The sequence below is a fragment of the Haemaphysalis longicornis genome, unplaced genomic scaffold (assembly GCF_048455015.1).
Source record: "Haemaphysalis longicornis isolate Haplotype H1 unplaced genomic scaffold, Haemaphysalis longicornis Haplotype H1 scaffold_4, whole genome shotgun sequence".
Taxonomy (NCBI): Eukaryota; Metazoa; Arthropoda; class Arachnida; order Ixodida; family Ixodidae; genus Haemaphysalis; species Haemaphysalis longicornis.
In genome coordinates, this window is record NW_027526361.1 from 117688761 (window position 1) to 117702606 (window position 13846).

Below are 13846 nucleotides of genomic sequence, written 5' to 3' on the forward strand. Positions count from 1 at the left end.
TTGGAAAAGCTCGTGTCAGCATGCCATAAGTGCGTTGATGACGAATTACATAAGTGTTTGATGGACGCCATTGTCACGGGCATAAAACATGAAGTTCAACTGCAAAAAACTGAGCAACCACAGCATTGTTTAGGCTTTACTGCCAAAGGAAACAGCTGACTGCAGCTGCCATCTTCAGACATTCATCCCCCTTGTTGTGAAAACTTTAAGCTTCGTTATAGAAAAATCGTATTCGTTTGAGGTATTCAAAATACGTTCGAATAAAGACAAAAGGTAGTTTAAAACAATTTTACTTGTTTAAAATGGGCTTGCAAGAACAGACGCGTTGAAATCGATGGCTCCAAAACCTGCCTACAACGGGACGTACAACACGATGAAATAGACGCAAAACAGACGTTCTCACAAAAAAAGAAAAGCTGAACCGGGCACCAGAAGCGACAACTTCCCTCCCAATAAAGTATCGGTAGAAATATGATACAGATCCTATCAACGTAATTGTGCACGGTTCACGCTAATGTTCGTGCGAAGTTTTTTGTGTGTCCAACAGCATCTGCCCGGAGCCAGTGCGATACAGATGCAAGAAAACTGCGAAAACAGTTAAGCGCTTCTATTGTAAGACGAAAATCCGGAATACCTATTTTCCAATAATTGAACATAACATAATGTTTCCTCGAGTTCACGTGTTTATGGCTCATCCAGTGAAATTTAGCGAATCCTCCACGAACCTCTGATAACAGCCGTCATAGTCGCTGGGCAATCTCACTGGCTGGGTATTGGATACTTTGTTGGTTATGCTCATGTCGCAGCCAAATTGGAATTTGTGATTGGGCTGTTTTTAGAGTATCACGAAAGCTGTCATCGTCAATGGGCAATTTTATTGAGTTGGGATGTGATAATTGTGTTTGTGGGTGAGTACATGGACGGTCCAGCCAAATGATATTTTGCGGAACTACCCTGAGCTAAATGAAATAAGATACGGATTTCCGCACATATTGCATACGTTTGTGTCTGTTTGAGAGAGCAATTTGGATAGCCGGCAGTTGTTTGAGTAAGTTTTTTTCTGTATTCGGGTCAGAGTTTGAGCTTCCCTATATCTCTAGAGCAGACACTCAAACACTGTGAACTTTACACACAAACACTGACCCAAACAATCCCGGCTATCCAAAGTGTTCCCTCAAACACTCTGAAACCAATGTAACAAATGCAAAAATCCTCCTAACTTATTTTATGTAAGATGTGCCTGTCCTATCATCTGGCCTTCAATAAACACCACCAAGAATGCGTTCCCGCTAAGGGAGGCATCGGTGCCCCGCTCCCACTCTGGTATTCTTCGAGCTAGGAGAGGAGCAGACGAGTCTGGGCCCCTTTAAGGAGGGAGCCATACCTAGAACAAGCGCGACACCCCTTATTTAATAAACGTTTCTCTCTTTCTCTGACGGCACCTGTAATCTTCACAGGCTAAATCACCTAAACGAGCATGCTGCTGTGCCCATACTCGGCCTTAATTTATGGTTACCTTCATGTCGAGAGTGATATTTCCAGTGAAGTCCAACTCATTACGAACCAAGCTGCGCGACGGTTTGCGTCGTATTCCAAGACGCGAGCCACAACACATTCATTATAGTTCCTATCATAAACTGCGTGCGACACAGGAAATGCTGCACTGTCCTCTACAATCTAGCCACATCAGAGTGTGTAACTCACCGTGGCATTCCATGGGGAAGGGTTGAAGCAAACGACCATAGGCATTGGGTATTTCGGTTTAAACTTCCAAACTAGGGGACTGAAAAGCTAATGTACCAGCCTCTGCCGTGGCTTTTCGTCAGTCAGCCGCCACAGAATGTCCCACGAGTTAGACGTGTTGATGCGGATGCATTGTAGAGGACAATGTAAAGGACCTCTGCCACACGCAACTGGTGAAATGAACTATATGTCCGTTGGCTGGAGCCATGAAGCCGTAAAGGTGTCAAGGCCTCCTGCAAGACTGGCACTCTGTAGGCCCTGGGTTTGATTTCCATCCTGTTGCACATTTGCCTACTTTCATTTCAGCTCAATTACTTTTATTCTCCTTCCACCACCCCATACTAGGGCCCGTTTCGCTGCTACGGATGCGGTACGCCGGCTGTTCTGCTTAACGGGCCATTTCAGGCGTTCGCATCAGGAAGGTGTAGAAACTCCCTTTGGGGATTGTCAGATAGTGCTTCGCCTGTACGACACTAGTCACGTGCCCCGTACCTGCCACAATGGCAGAGCGGAAGGAAAGGGGGCTTGGCACGCAAGCACTTGAATCAACGATAAACAGAAGCCTGTGTGACGTAGTTATGGCCGACGTAGGTCACACATCGGCAAACATTATACTTTCTTCGCGTTAAAGCAAGCGCGTACCAAACGTAAGCAAGCAATCCCGTAAACAACAAAACGCATACACATGAACGCTTCCAAATTCAAAGGCACGCAGTCCCTCAGGACTATGTCAGATTCTCGGAGCCCTGGTACTAAACAGGTGCACTGTAAAACGCGTGCTATGGATCTGTACGCGTGGAATTTTTATCTATCGCTCATGTGCATACCGCGTGGAAGCTGATATGGGAGGCCCTCTTGCTCACCCCAGCATGCTGAGACAGACTCTGCCGTTGGCGTGGAGGTGCGGGTGGAAGCGCACACGACCGCCGTCCGTCGTCAAGAGGCGCACTCGCGGAGGCGCGATGGGGTAGTCTGGAGGGCACCTGACCAGGAAGTGAAAGAAGCCTCCTTCGTACGGAGTGTCCGAGGGGCCCACCACCAGGCCGTGAATCTGCAGAAACATACGGATATGATGGTCACGGCAGTTTCTTTTCGGAAAACAAGACTCCCGCTTAATGTTTTTTAGTGAGTCTTAAAAACACGCTCTAAGCATTCTTCAGGAACTGCACTTAGGAAGCACCTCAGTACGTGTAGGGTTAAAGATCATCTTAAGCATGTTTTTTTCCACTGCGGGATGAAGGTCTCACCCATTGACTTTTCACTGCTTCTATCCATCACCGTGAGAATCCATTTCTTCAACCAAATTGTCTTATTGCATCGCTCCATCTGGCTATCGCTCTTCTGCTTCCAGTGCCGTCGGCAGTGGTCACTCCGTTAGAGTGGTGGTCCATTTAATTCCAGTTCTCCCCGTTGCACATCCAGCCGAACTTCCCATCTTTTTATAATTAAACGTAGGCTATTTACTACTAGAATTTTCTCCCTATTTCAAGGTGCTTGTTTCTTATGTCTGAGCGTTACTACCGTCATTCTTCTTTCCATGGCTGGTTGGAATGACCTGATCTCGCTGTCAGTAAGTTTCCAAGTTTCTGAGCCATTAGTCATCACCAGAAGTACGCATTCGTTTTGTACTTGTCTATTTAGCGACAGATGTAGGCTTGGTGAGATGCTCATTAGCCCACAGTATAACTACGCCTTATTTTCTTCTCTTAGTTTTGATGGGTACTCAAAACTAGCCCAAAGCAGTCCTCCATCTCTTCTAGAATTTCATTGACTGAACTGAAAAGTGTTCTTAGGGATTACTTTTGTCTTGCCCATATTCATATTAAACCTAAGGGCACGGCTTTGTGAGTACAGTTTCTCGAGCACACTTTCGTTCGTGTCAACGTACAAGATGATGTGATCCGAAAATCGTAAATGTAGCACATACTCTGCGCTCAATCGCACCGCCGAGATTTCTAAATACCTCGTATAGGCTTGCTGCAAATAATTTTAATGAGGTGGTGTCGCGGTTTTTGACACCCTTTCTTAATATGAAATTTCCCACTCCTCTTATGAAACGTCGCCGCGAACGCACATCTCTTTTACATCTCCTTTTACGTCTGTTAATCAACATAGCACTACCAGGATAGCTGCTTCACAATGGCGGCCTAAGAACTGTGCAATTGTTCCATACAAGCGGAGTTTGCGATACAGAACCCGGTCAATAAAAATTAGCGTAAAAATTATGGGAGAGTGGTTGTTTCACGGTGAACCGGTAGCTGCAACGGGAACAATGTTACCCATGCTTCTATCTCTACGTGTGTTTCTACTGGGTCGATGCCTCTTCCGTTGTCTATTTTGAATATGTATTTGAAATATGAATGGCCTTCTTTCTCCGCTTTTAAGAATTCTTGTCTTCGTTTCCAGCCTCTACTATTCCCGCCACCTCCTCCAAAATGACGCTTTGCGGACGACACTACAAAGAGAATGAACATGTATTCATGCGGCCTCAATGCTACGCTCTCCTTGTTTGATACCATTAGTTACACGGAGTTAGGTAGCTTAATATCATACGCGTCTGATGCAGACCTAAAGAGTACGTGCTCGGCAAGTTATATATGATGTTACACAGTGAGAAACGTGTGTAAATCACCTTTCAAATGAGGTTGGACGGACGCGTATAGGCAATAAGATAGTAGTCTTTTGCTTCCTGAGAGAGATCCAGTTAGGTTTGACGTGAGGAAGAAGAGCAGCATTTAAGAGGGTCTTGCAAATGCAAGTTTCGGGGATGCATTTATAAAGAGTGGGTCCTCCGCTGTATGGGGGCTTCGCTGTATCCAACTCTGTGTGGCTGGTTGCACGGGGAGTGGATTCATTTAGAGCTAGCTTTAACAACCAGAAGAAACTTGGACTAGACACCAAGCTCGCGGAATAAGCTGTCGCGACAAATGACGGATAATGTGGCTTCGCAGTGCGCCATGGCAGGACAGAAAAGCGAACAGGTGCGATATCAAAGAAGCCCCTTGTAATCCGCCGCATACAGCTTTGCACGGGATCGTAACACGCTCTTGCCCGAGTTATCACAGAAATGCCAGTGCTTCGGAGCCCTACTGAGAGCTTGCAAGGGCCACGCTTTGGGTAGCGAGCTCCATTCCCCTTACTTTGTCTGAGTCTCAGTTCCAGGGGAGGATACCAAGCAGTCATCCGCGCAAATCATGGTAATCATTAGTTCCCACTTATAGGGTTCACACGCCGCTAAAGAAGGTCTTGCTTCGCTGTGCCTATATTGATTTTTAGGGTGTCACAGGTACCAGACATTTACCTCGGTATTCTATAAAGACATCATGATAGTGCTGACCAAGTCGATTTACGTTCCTTCTTTAAAAGACCCAACAACACGAATGTAGTTGCGCACAGAAACAAATGGAGCGCCACTCACAATTAAATTTATCATCACGAATATAAACACATTGAAATTGATACTCGGCATCAAGTCGCTGGTTGTTATCCAAATGCAATTTATTTTTTCTGATAGCATGACTGATGGCTGGCTTACGCATTTGTCTCAGTGTTTTTCGCTAGTCTGAGCTTTCCCTTTTTCTTTAGTTCACTGACCTTCATGTTCGTACCTGCACACGGTGGCTTGAAATCTTGCCAAACAACCGTACTCATTCCAATGAGTCGCTAAATGCGATAGCTCCTTGCTTGGCGTAGCGTGTTCATGCTCCCTTAATGGTATATATCCCGGGGGCCCAATTTCTCCGATGTAACTTGCGCCTCATGACAGACAAATACCGCATACATCTCGTTTGGCACACTAAATGGGTTGCGATAGGTGTTTGGGTCGCTAGAAGTTTCGAAACTACGGTAGAACCAAAACACACACCTGCTACTCCACTGCATAATCACGTGGTGTACGTTTAGCGTGGTTGTAAGGCTTGCTCATGTCTGCAAACGTTAAACACGCTCCTCGAGGGAGGTTTTCATGGCTTGGCCCCTTTGATGAAGGCGAGGGTGCTGGAAAACTTACCGACCTATTCAGTTCACTTCCACCTATTGGCTGTGTACATAAAATAGACGCGATTTGAGTCGTTTAAAGCAAGCAGAGTTCCTGATTTCCTCCTACGAAATTACCAGTCACACGCTGTTGCCTAAAAAAGTAAATATGGTGCCTAGTCACGCCGTCTGCCTGGAGTCATATTTAGGGAGCCTCAATAATTTGCTAGATGACATCCACAACCATGTAACTAGGTTCGTTTACAGAAATTTCACTCGGATCGTTTTTTTTTTTTACTCAAATCTCATTTTTACCATTTATTCTTCATTAAGGTTATAAAAGTAAGAGACATGACGTCGGGGCAAGATAAAAGTTGCCCTGATTTACCGGTGTGCTGAAGAGGCTACGCCACTGAAGTGTCGGAATGCACCGTAGAAAGTGGTGTAGCATATTCATATTCCCATATATGAGCCAGAATATTACGGTGGGTAAGCAAAGATGATCGTAATCATCATTATAATCAGCCTGGTAATGTCCACAGCAGGACAAAGGCCTCTCCTAATGATCTCCAGCTACGCCTATCGAGTGCTAGCCGAGTCCATCGTTTCCCCCTAAATTTTCGCAGCTAATCTCTCCATCGAGTCCTTGGCCGACCCCTATTGCCTTTACGGTCTATTGGCAGCCACTCCGTCAAACGGATGTTCCCCCTGCTGTCTCTCATACGCATGGTATGACCCCCGCATTCCCAGTTTGTTCGCCTAATTTGAGATATGCTGTCTTTACCGCTGTGTTCCCTAATTCAGGCAGCTGTTTTCTTATCCCTCCGTGTGATCCCTAGCATCCTTCTTTCCAGAGACCGTTTGCCCGATCTAAGCTTTCTTTCGAGTCGTTTTTTGAATCTCCGAATTCTGCCCCGTACGTCATTACTTCAAAACACAGTCGTTAAATACGAGCTGTATGAGTGACCGAGTAAGATTACAGTCAGGATGCTATTTTTTCTACCAAAAGCAGCCCACCACATGCTTATTCTGTCGGTAATGTCTGTTTCATGGTTGGCATCAACACCTATGACTTTCCCAAGACAGACGTAATCGCTTACTGTTTCCAAGACTTCGCTACCTACCCTAAAGTCACGTTCCTTGGCATGCTGATTGAACATTACCTTCGATATTTAGTAGTGCTACTGGTCTGATACTGATACTGGTGCTGAAAATGGTACAGGTTTTAAGTATGTAGATAAGACTGATCACTCTATCCCTTCTGTGCTGTGAAGTTTGCTACTTTCCGTGAGCAGTAGATTTAAACTTCTCATTCGCTGCGAACACAGAGCTGAAACGTCCAATTCTAATGAAGGGACAGCCAGCTCACTTTGGTTATGTTCTGCTCTTCGGGGACGGCGAAAACTCCAGGAGGTGGCTGCTCGTGGAGGTCCTTGATGTCCCTGTCGGATGCAAGCGAAGCGTTAGCGCAGTGCTTCCCAAAGTTCATGGTTGCACGGAATTACTCAAGCGTAAGTGGCCGATTGCCAATGTTTGGAAACCCCATTGGTTCCTATGGGCTTCCGGGCTATGGGCCACCCATCGGTACATCAGCGGAAAGGTTGGTTGCGGGCCGAGAAAACGGGGACGTCACTTAAAAACCTCATTGGAGGCGAACCTTTGGACAACCGATAAAAGCGATCAGAGGTCATGCCTATACCGTGTACCTGGCGTGTATAATCACTCCCGTCTGCGTGTGAACAGGCAACAATGCAACAAAAAGTAGTTACAAAGAAGGCCGCAGCACCATACCACCAAACAAGGCCTGTACGAACGAGAGTGCAGCTTATACAAAATAGCGTGCGAGGTGTTGTGTAGGCATGAATCATTTGTGTGTCCTAACGCAACTGTCTCCGGCGGACTACTTCGATGTGCGCTTCCGCGCACTCCCTTTGTCGCCGCGGCTTAGGACCGGACGGACGCGTCGCTTGGACGGCGTCTGATCTGTGGCATTGAAAGCGTAGTGTGGCCGTAGTACTCCTGTGATTGTCCATGAGGTGTGTTTTGGTGTCGGTGACTGTGTTTGAAGTGTATCTGCCTGGTATTCAGATTTCTGAACGGCCAGAGGGCGGGCTAGGGGAGCGGTTCCTTCTTCACTGGTATGCATTCCGCGCCGCCTGTGCTCTGTCCACCAGCTGAAGCTGGGTAGGCAGAGAAAACTGCATAACAACATCTCATATTACTGTTGTTGGGTAGTTGACGGGAAGAGAGTAGGGTGCCCAGGGCTAAAATAGCACACCCCGATTATGTGTCGGGGTGTTTTTACTTCTGGGCAAAATTTGCATTCGGCGTCGTAGCGATTCAGGTGCATTGATTGAAGACACGTCGGAGGGTATGAGCCGTAGGGTAGTTGTTCTGTGGAAAGTTCAGCGTGCGGCGATGGTAGGGACTGTCTCTGTAGACGATAATGCTGGGTTATGTCCCTGAACGTGACAAGCGGATGACTGTCCTCGTGCAGCTCCATAGCATCCGGGGGGGGGGGTCTAAAAGCGCAAGTCTGTTGGTGGGCGTCTCCTTTGAAGGGTGAGCAGGCGTCTAGATGAGCTGAATGGAACCGGTTGGGCAGTGTTCAGTGTTTTAACCAAAGCTTTTTACCTTTACCCTCCAAGGTTTCTTTCGCGACCGTTGGTGTCAACAAAAAACTCTCGCGAACCAATAAAACAAGTCACTGGCACCGCCAGGAATCGCACCGGAACTAATATAGTAATGGAGCGTGAACCCGTTGTCTTACCCATTGAGCTACGAGCCCACGCGGAAACAGGGAAGACCGGCGGTGCACTCACCAAGCACATCTGCGGGTTTACCCCCCGCGTTTTCGCTGAGTGCCACGTGATTACGTCACGCGACCTCTCACGCCGCTGTGCGCTCCGCCCAAGGCACGTGTAGCGACCGCGTGCGCACCTTGAGCATGCGCTAGGACTTACAAAATTAAAGGAAGCTCACACCAACGCATGCAATCTCGCTTCTAATACGCCAATATGCTAAAGCCTGTGGCCTCTAGTGTTCACCTCAAAAATCAGAACTCCTTGTCACCCGCCCTCCCGCCAAACGACACATCCAAGTCAGACACTCAAATACTCCTTGATGGCCAGGCCATCACTCCAAGCCCCATCATCAAGATCCTGGGCCTACATTTCCAGCCCAACACCAAGAGTGGCGATCCTTGCAGCGCTTCAAACACAGCATCAATCAAATCACACACATGATCAGGCGAGTTGCCACCAAGAAGCGAGGCCTCAAGGAAGCCAATACCCATCGATTAATTCAAGCTTTTGTCCTCTCGAGAATCACTTACGTGACACCCTATCTTCTTGGCAAGGAGGACATAAAGACGCTTGATATAAAGATTAGAAAGGCGGATAAGCGGGGCATTCGTCTTCCCATGAGTGCGTCCACGGAGAGGCTGCTTAGAATGGGGCTCCACTACGCAGTTGAAGAGCTGATAGAGGGCCATCTTTCTAACCAGAAGCTACGATTGAGCCCAACTGCACTGGGTCACCGCAACCTTCACCAGATTTATTTGCTGGGCAGCACAACGAAGCATGGATCTGGTTGCGCTACATGAGCTTTTTATTTTTTGTCCATTATTACGTTTGTGCTTTGCTTTCGTGTTTAAGTTTTGAACAAACTGATTTCGTATTCTTGACACTGTCAAGTCAGGTTTCTCGTTGAAAATTGATTGATTGATTGCGGGGTTTAACGCGCCGACGCAACGCAGGCGATGAGGCGCGCCGTAGTGGAGGGCTCCGGATTAATTTTGACCACCTGGGGATCTTTAACGTGCGCCGAAATCTCGTACACACGGGCGTTTTTGCTTTTCGCCTCCATCAGAAAAGCGGCCGCCGCGGCCGGGAATCGAACCCGCGACCTCGTGCTCAGCAGCGCAACGCCTTAGCCACTGAGCCACCGCGGCGGGTTCGTTGAAAATTTGATGCACATAATAAATAAGTAATCAAAGCGATCTGCTGTGCTACGGCGCTAAATTTTTTTTTTGGTAAGTCCCGTAATTGCTTCCCAAAGTTGATGCAGTTCAGTTATTGTGCGTTGCAGCTTGATTTTTGTTTGGTACATGTCATTGTACAGCAAAATTATAAATTCGTGCGCATTAAATAGTTTTCTGCATAATGGCACGTATAAGGCAGGAATCTGGCCTCGAGGCAACTCATAGAAAAGGCATTGGCCATAAGTACTGGTCAGAAAGCCACAAATGTGCATGAGTACTGCATCGGGTCCACGCATAGGCATGGCAGTATCATGAGAATATGCCTTGCCAAGAATTGTCCAATATTGGCCTTCCGGAGCTTGTCCATTTGTTGGCTTGTTCCCTTACCCAAACACCAACTAATAAATGTGGCCGAGGTATTTCCAAGCTCGGCCACATTGCCCGCTGATGATTCGCCATGCTTGGGTTTGGAACTTTCTGCTGCTTGTGTAACATTTACATGCAATCATTCCTCAGTTATTCCTTGCAGCGCTTGACACACTAGAGAAATGAACAGTATCAGTTCTGAATTAGGCCGGCTTCATCTAAGAAAATCTTTTGTGTCCTAGGGTTGACTATTGTGTGTTTTAACAGGAAATTGTTTGATGCCAGTATACACCAAGACCTCACTGGCGTCATATTTATAACGGAAATGACATCGCCAAAAAAATCGAATTTACGCGCTTGGGCGCGGAATCGAACCCACGATTTCTCTCGCTGCAAAGGGTGGTGCTCAGAACTCTACCAACTACTCTATGAACTCAAGCTATGGACTATTTTGCATAACGTTCCCTATTCAGATGGTGCTGCCTCTAGGAGAGGTGAAGCGAGTAGTGCATCATGACGCTAATGAGCGCCCAGAGTTGGCGCCTCGATAGGGCAGCGTAAGCTGCCGTGCTTCTCCGCCGCCTACTGCTTCGGGTGTGATGACCCGTGTAAGAAAACTGCGGCAGTAAGTGTCGCAAAAAACAAGGACGCCGAGGGGCGAATGTCACACTCGTGACTGCTTTGGTGCGAGGCACGCCAGAGGGGAGTGGAAGGCGTTCACTCATTTACAGTCCAAGCTACGAACTCTGCCTCTTGCGTTCCGCCAGCAGAGTTCGTCCCAACGCAACCGTTTGCCGTACACGCCACAGCGCAGGACCGAAGTGGTCGCACCTTTGCCGAAGCGACCCGAAAGCAGGACGTCGCCCGCCAAGCACACCCACAAGACAGCCGCCGACATGCAAATTATGCTTCTTTCGCTGCAGCGGAGCGTGAGTTCACCGAACGGTTTCCTGACAACCCGTTCGGTTTCGTTCACACAGTGCCTGTGGTTTCAGTCGTATGTATGCAATGCTCCGGCGCGTGCAATCCAGTGTCTAGTGTTGATGCGTCTAACGGTGCCATACCGACGAAATATAAATAGCTATGTGCAAGTTCACGTCGATGCACCATGAAAATTCAAGTGCTCCTCTGTAGGACCATTTCACTTTCCTGTTTCACCGATTGCTTTGAAAGTAGGATCAACCACTGTTTTTTTCTTCTGCACAGGACGTCGGATGGTACGCGCCATTTCGGTGCTTTAAATGCTGCGTAACGTCGACACAGTGCGCCAGTGGAACGCCAGCTGGAATTAACCGGGCTAGATGAAAAAAGCTCAAGTCCCCTCCGTCTAACGACAAAGATGGTAGCAACACGAAGCTTTCTTGCGTTCGAAAATCAAATGACGAAGTGCCGAAATCAAAGCCGATACTCTGAAAGTACAAGCATGAATGATCAAAAAGAGAACGGCCTGCGATTCAAAGACAAACGCAGGTGACAGCAAACGAATCCCTCATGAGAAAGCTGTTCGCCCCCGCCCCCGCCTCCTCCCTCCCCCACCCTCACCCCTCAATCGTCGTCGCTAGACCATCGTCGTCGTGATACGGAGGGGATTTGAACTTTGTTTGAAAAAAGAATGCGCTGAAGACCCAAAGCGAATGCTGAACGATCCGAATGCGATGATGGCGTAATCGGATAGGCGTCGGCTTCATAACGCGAGGCACCCAGGCTCGATTCCGATCACGTGTGTTCTTGTTTCATCCTCAATAAGGTCACCATCATCATGCGCCATCCCATTGTAAAAGTTGCCTTTCCTGCAATGCATCTTGGTTATACACACCATCAGTGAGGCCAAGAAAGCTTCACTTTAAAATTGGTCACCGATGTCCTTGCTAAGCCGGAAATGGCGCCTTAACTGCGGTCATCGCAAAAGCGGTAAGGCTGTTCAAAGGCTAAGCAAGGTAGGACGTTTGTCGAAGGCGCTCATTATATTGCCACTGAGCTGTGTTCTATACCTTCCGCTGCCCTACGTATAGACGATCGGTCTGCGTGCGCTCGCGTACGCCGCATCGCCGTGCGTGTTCGAGTTGAGGTAGCGAACTGACACACAGTCAATCGTATTAGTGCTAAAGCACTGCGCTGTGTTCTCACGGCAGCGATGGAAGCGAAGTCGCGTCGACGTTAGAATAGGCAGAATCTGAGCTAGTTGGATCAGTTGCGGTCTTGTAAACGGTACGCTGCTCTCGGAAGTCGCTGCGAAAACACCTCACCGGGAGGGGTGGATCGAGATGTGGCTGTGCCCGGTGTAAGGCTTGCAAACCCGATTGGAGAGCAGCGACGGGGAGCGAGGCATACACGTTTAGTCTGCAACGGCTCGCTATATCAGCCGTGTGCGCGGAACTCTTTTCACACGGGGCTTTTTCGTACCAGTCGCCGCAGATTGCAGATGCGGTAGGCACGCCGGGTGCATTGCAATCGGTGGCAGCTGCGGAAGTGCTCAGCCATTGGGCGGCTAATCACTGACGTTACGAGACGTGTTATAATGAACGCCCTGTGCACATGACGCTAAAAAATGGCTGCGGCTTAGCCCGGCTCCCCCGGCTACGCAAGGGAAAGCAGCCGAAGCACAGTTTGCCAACCGAACATTAGGCTAGTCGAACGATCCCAACTGCGAGCATCGTTTTGTCAGTTTCTCAAGCCGCCGTCGAAGTCGATCGCAAGACCTCCATTGCCGTCTCTAAACCTCATCGCTGACGTCCTTCTTCACCATCCCTCGACGGTTAGTTCGCCAAAGAGTTCCGTTCTTCACTCGATTCCTCCTGCCACTTTGAGCGCTGGTACTCACGTTCCGTTTTAACTCATTAGCAAGCCGTGCGACGTCTACAGGATGGTCCTACGCTGCCTCCCGCATTCGCAACTGGGGACGCGCAGACAACACAACTTCAGCAAAGATGGACCAGCCTCCCCGCTCCATTCTTCACGCCGCGGCGTTGTGAAGGACAGTGGAAGAGCGACACTCGCCGCGGCGCCGGGTCACGTAGTGTCACTTCAAGGTCAAACTCTCACGTACGGCGACACTGCCTGACCTAGGCCGATGTGGCTTTCGCCCTAAAAAGCGAGGCCTGGTGTGTATGCACGAGTACGCCCCGTCACCGACAACCGGGGTCGAAACAGCCACAAACTGTGCTATCGTGCGGCGGGAGGATAGCCACCAGCAATACGAAGGTAGGCGCGGATCCCCACGAGCCCATTACGAAGGAGAGTAGCGACGAGCAACTTCCGACTGTAACACGTGGATTTTCATTGTCGCGGAGGCTTAGAGTGCCTTCCCTACGAAAGGTAGCTCAAGACACTTTTACATTGCTGCGACCGATGCATATCCGGCACGCTAGCGCAGGGACGGGATAACGTGTCCGATCCTGCTGAATCTGACACCCCTCTGCGACTTACTAGCGAAGCATCAGCGTGCCGTACACTTGGCGTCAGCGCGGCACAAACTCATTTCGCTGCGGTTCTGTCGCTGCCATGTAAACGTTGCCACGCCGCCGACTGTTCTCCCGGCGCCGCCGCCGCCGACGCAAACTGATCGGAGTGCCGCCGCCGCCGCCGCCGGCGGCGTATTTTCCCGGCGTGATCGGCGGTCCATTTAAATATATAGAATAAAGATGACTTTTAAAAATTAATCCAGCTTCGTTTGAGATTTCGCGTTTTGTTCAATTTTTGGGTTGTATTGGATTGGGTTGGATGTGAGTTGGATTGGATTGAAATGGGTTGGATCGGAATAAATTGGATTAAATTTAATTG

General features: G+C 48.6%; 1 protein-coding gene across 1 annotated transcript; it reads right to left on the reverse strand.

Moving 5' to 3' along the window:
• Positions 1-2602: 2602 nt before the first annotated feature.
• LOC144179961 (ubiquitin-conjugating enzyme E2 Z-like) lies at positions 2603-7207 on the reverse strand. Its single transcript, XM_077708376.1, has 2 exons — positions 7088-7207; positions 2603-2794 (listed from the first exon to the last, which is right to left on the reverse strand). The coding sequence occupies exons 1-2, from the start codon at positions 7205-7207 to the stop codon at positions 2603-2605; spliced, it is 312 nt and encodes a 103-aa protein (XP_077564502.1).
• Between the last annotated feature and the right edge of the window lie 6639 nt (positions 7208-13846).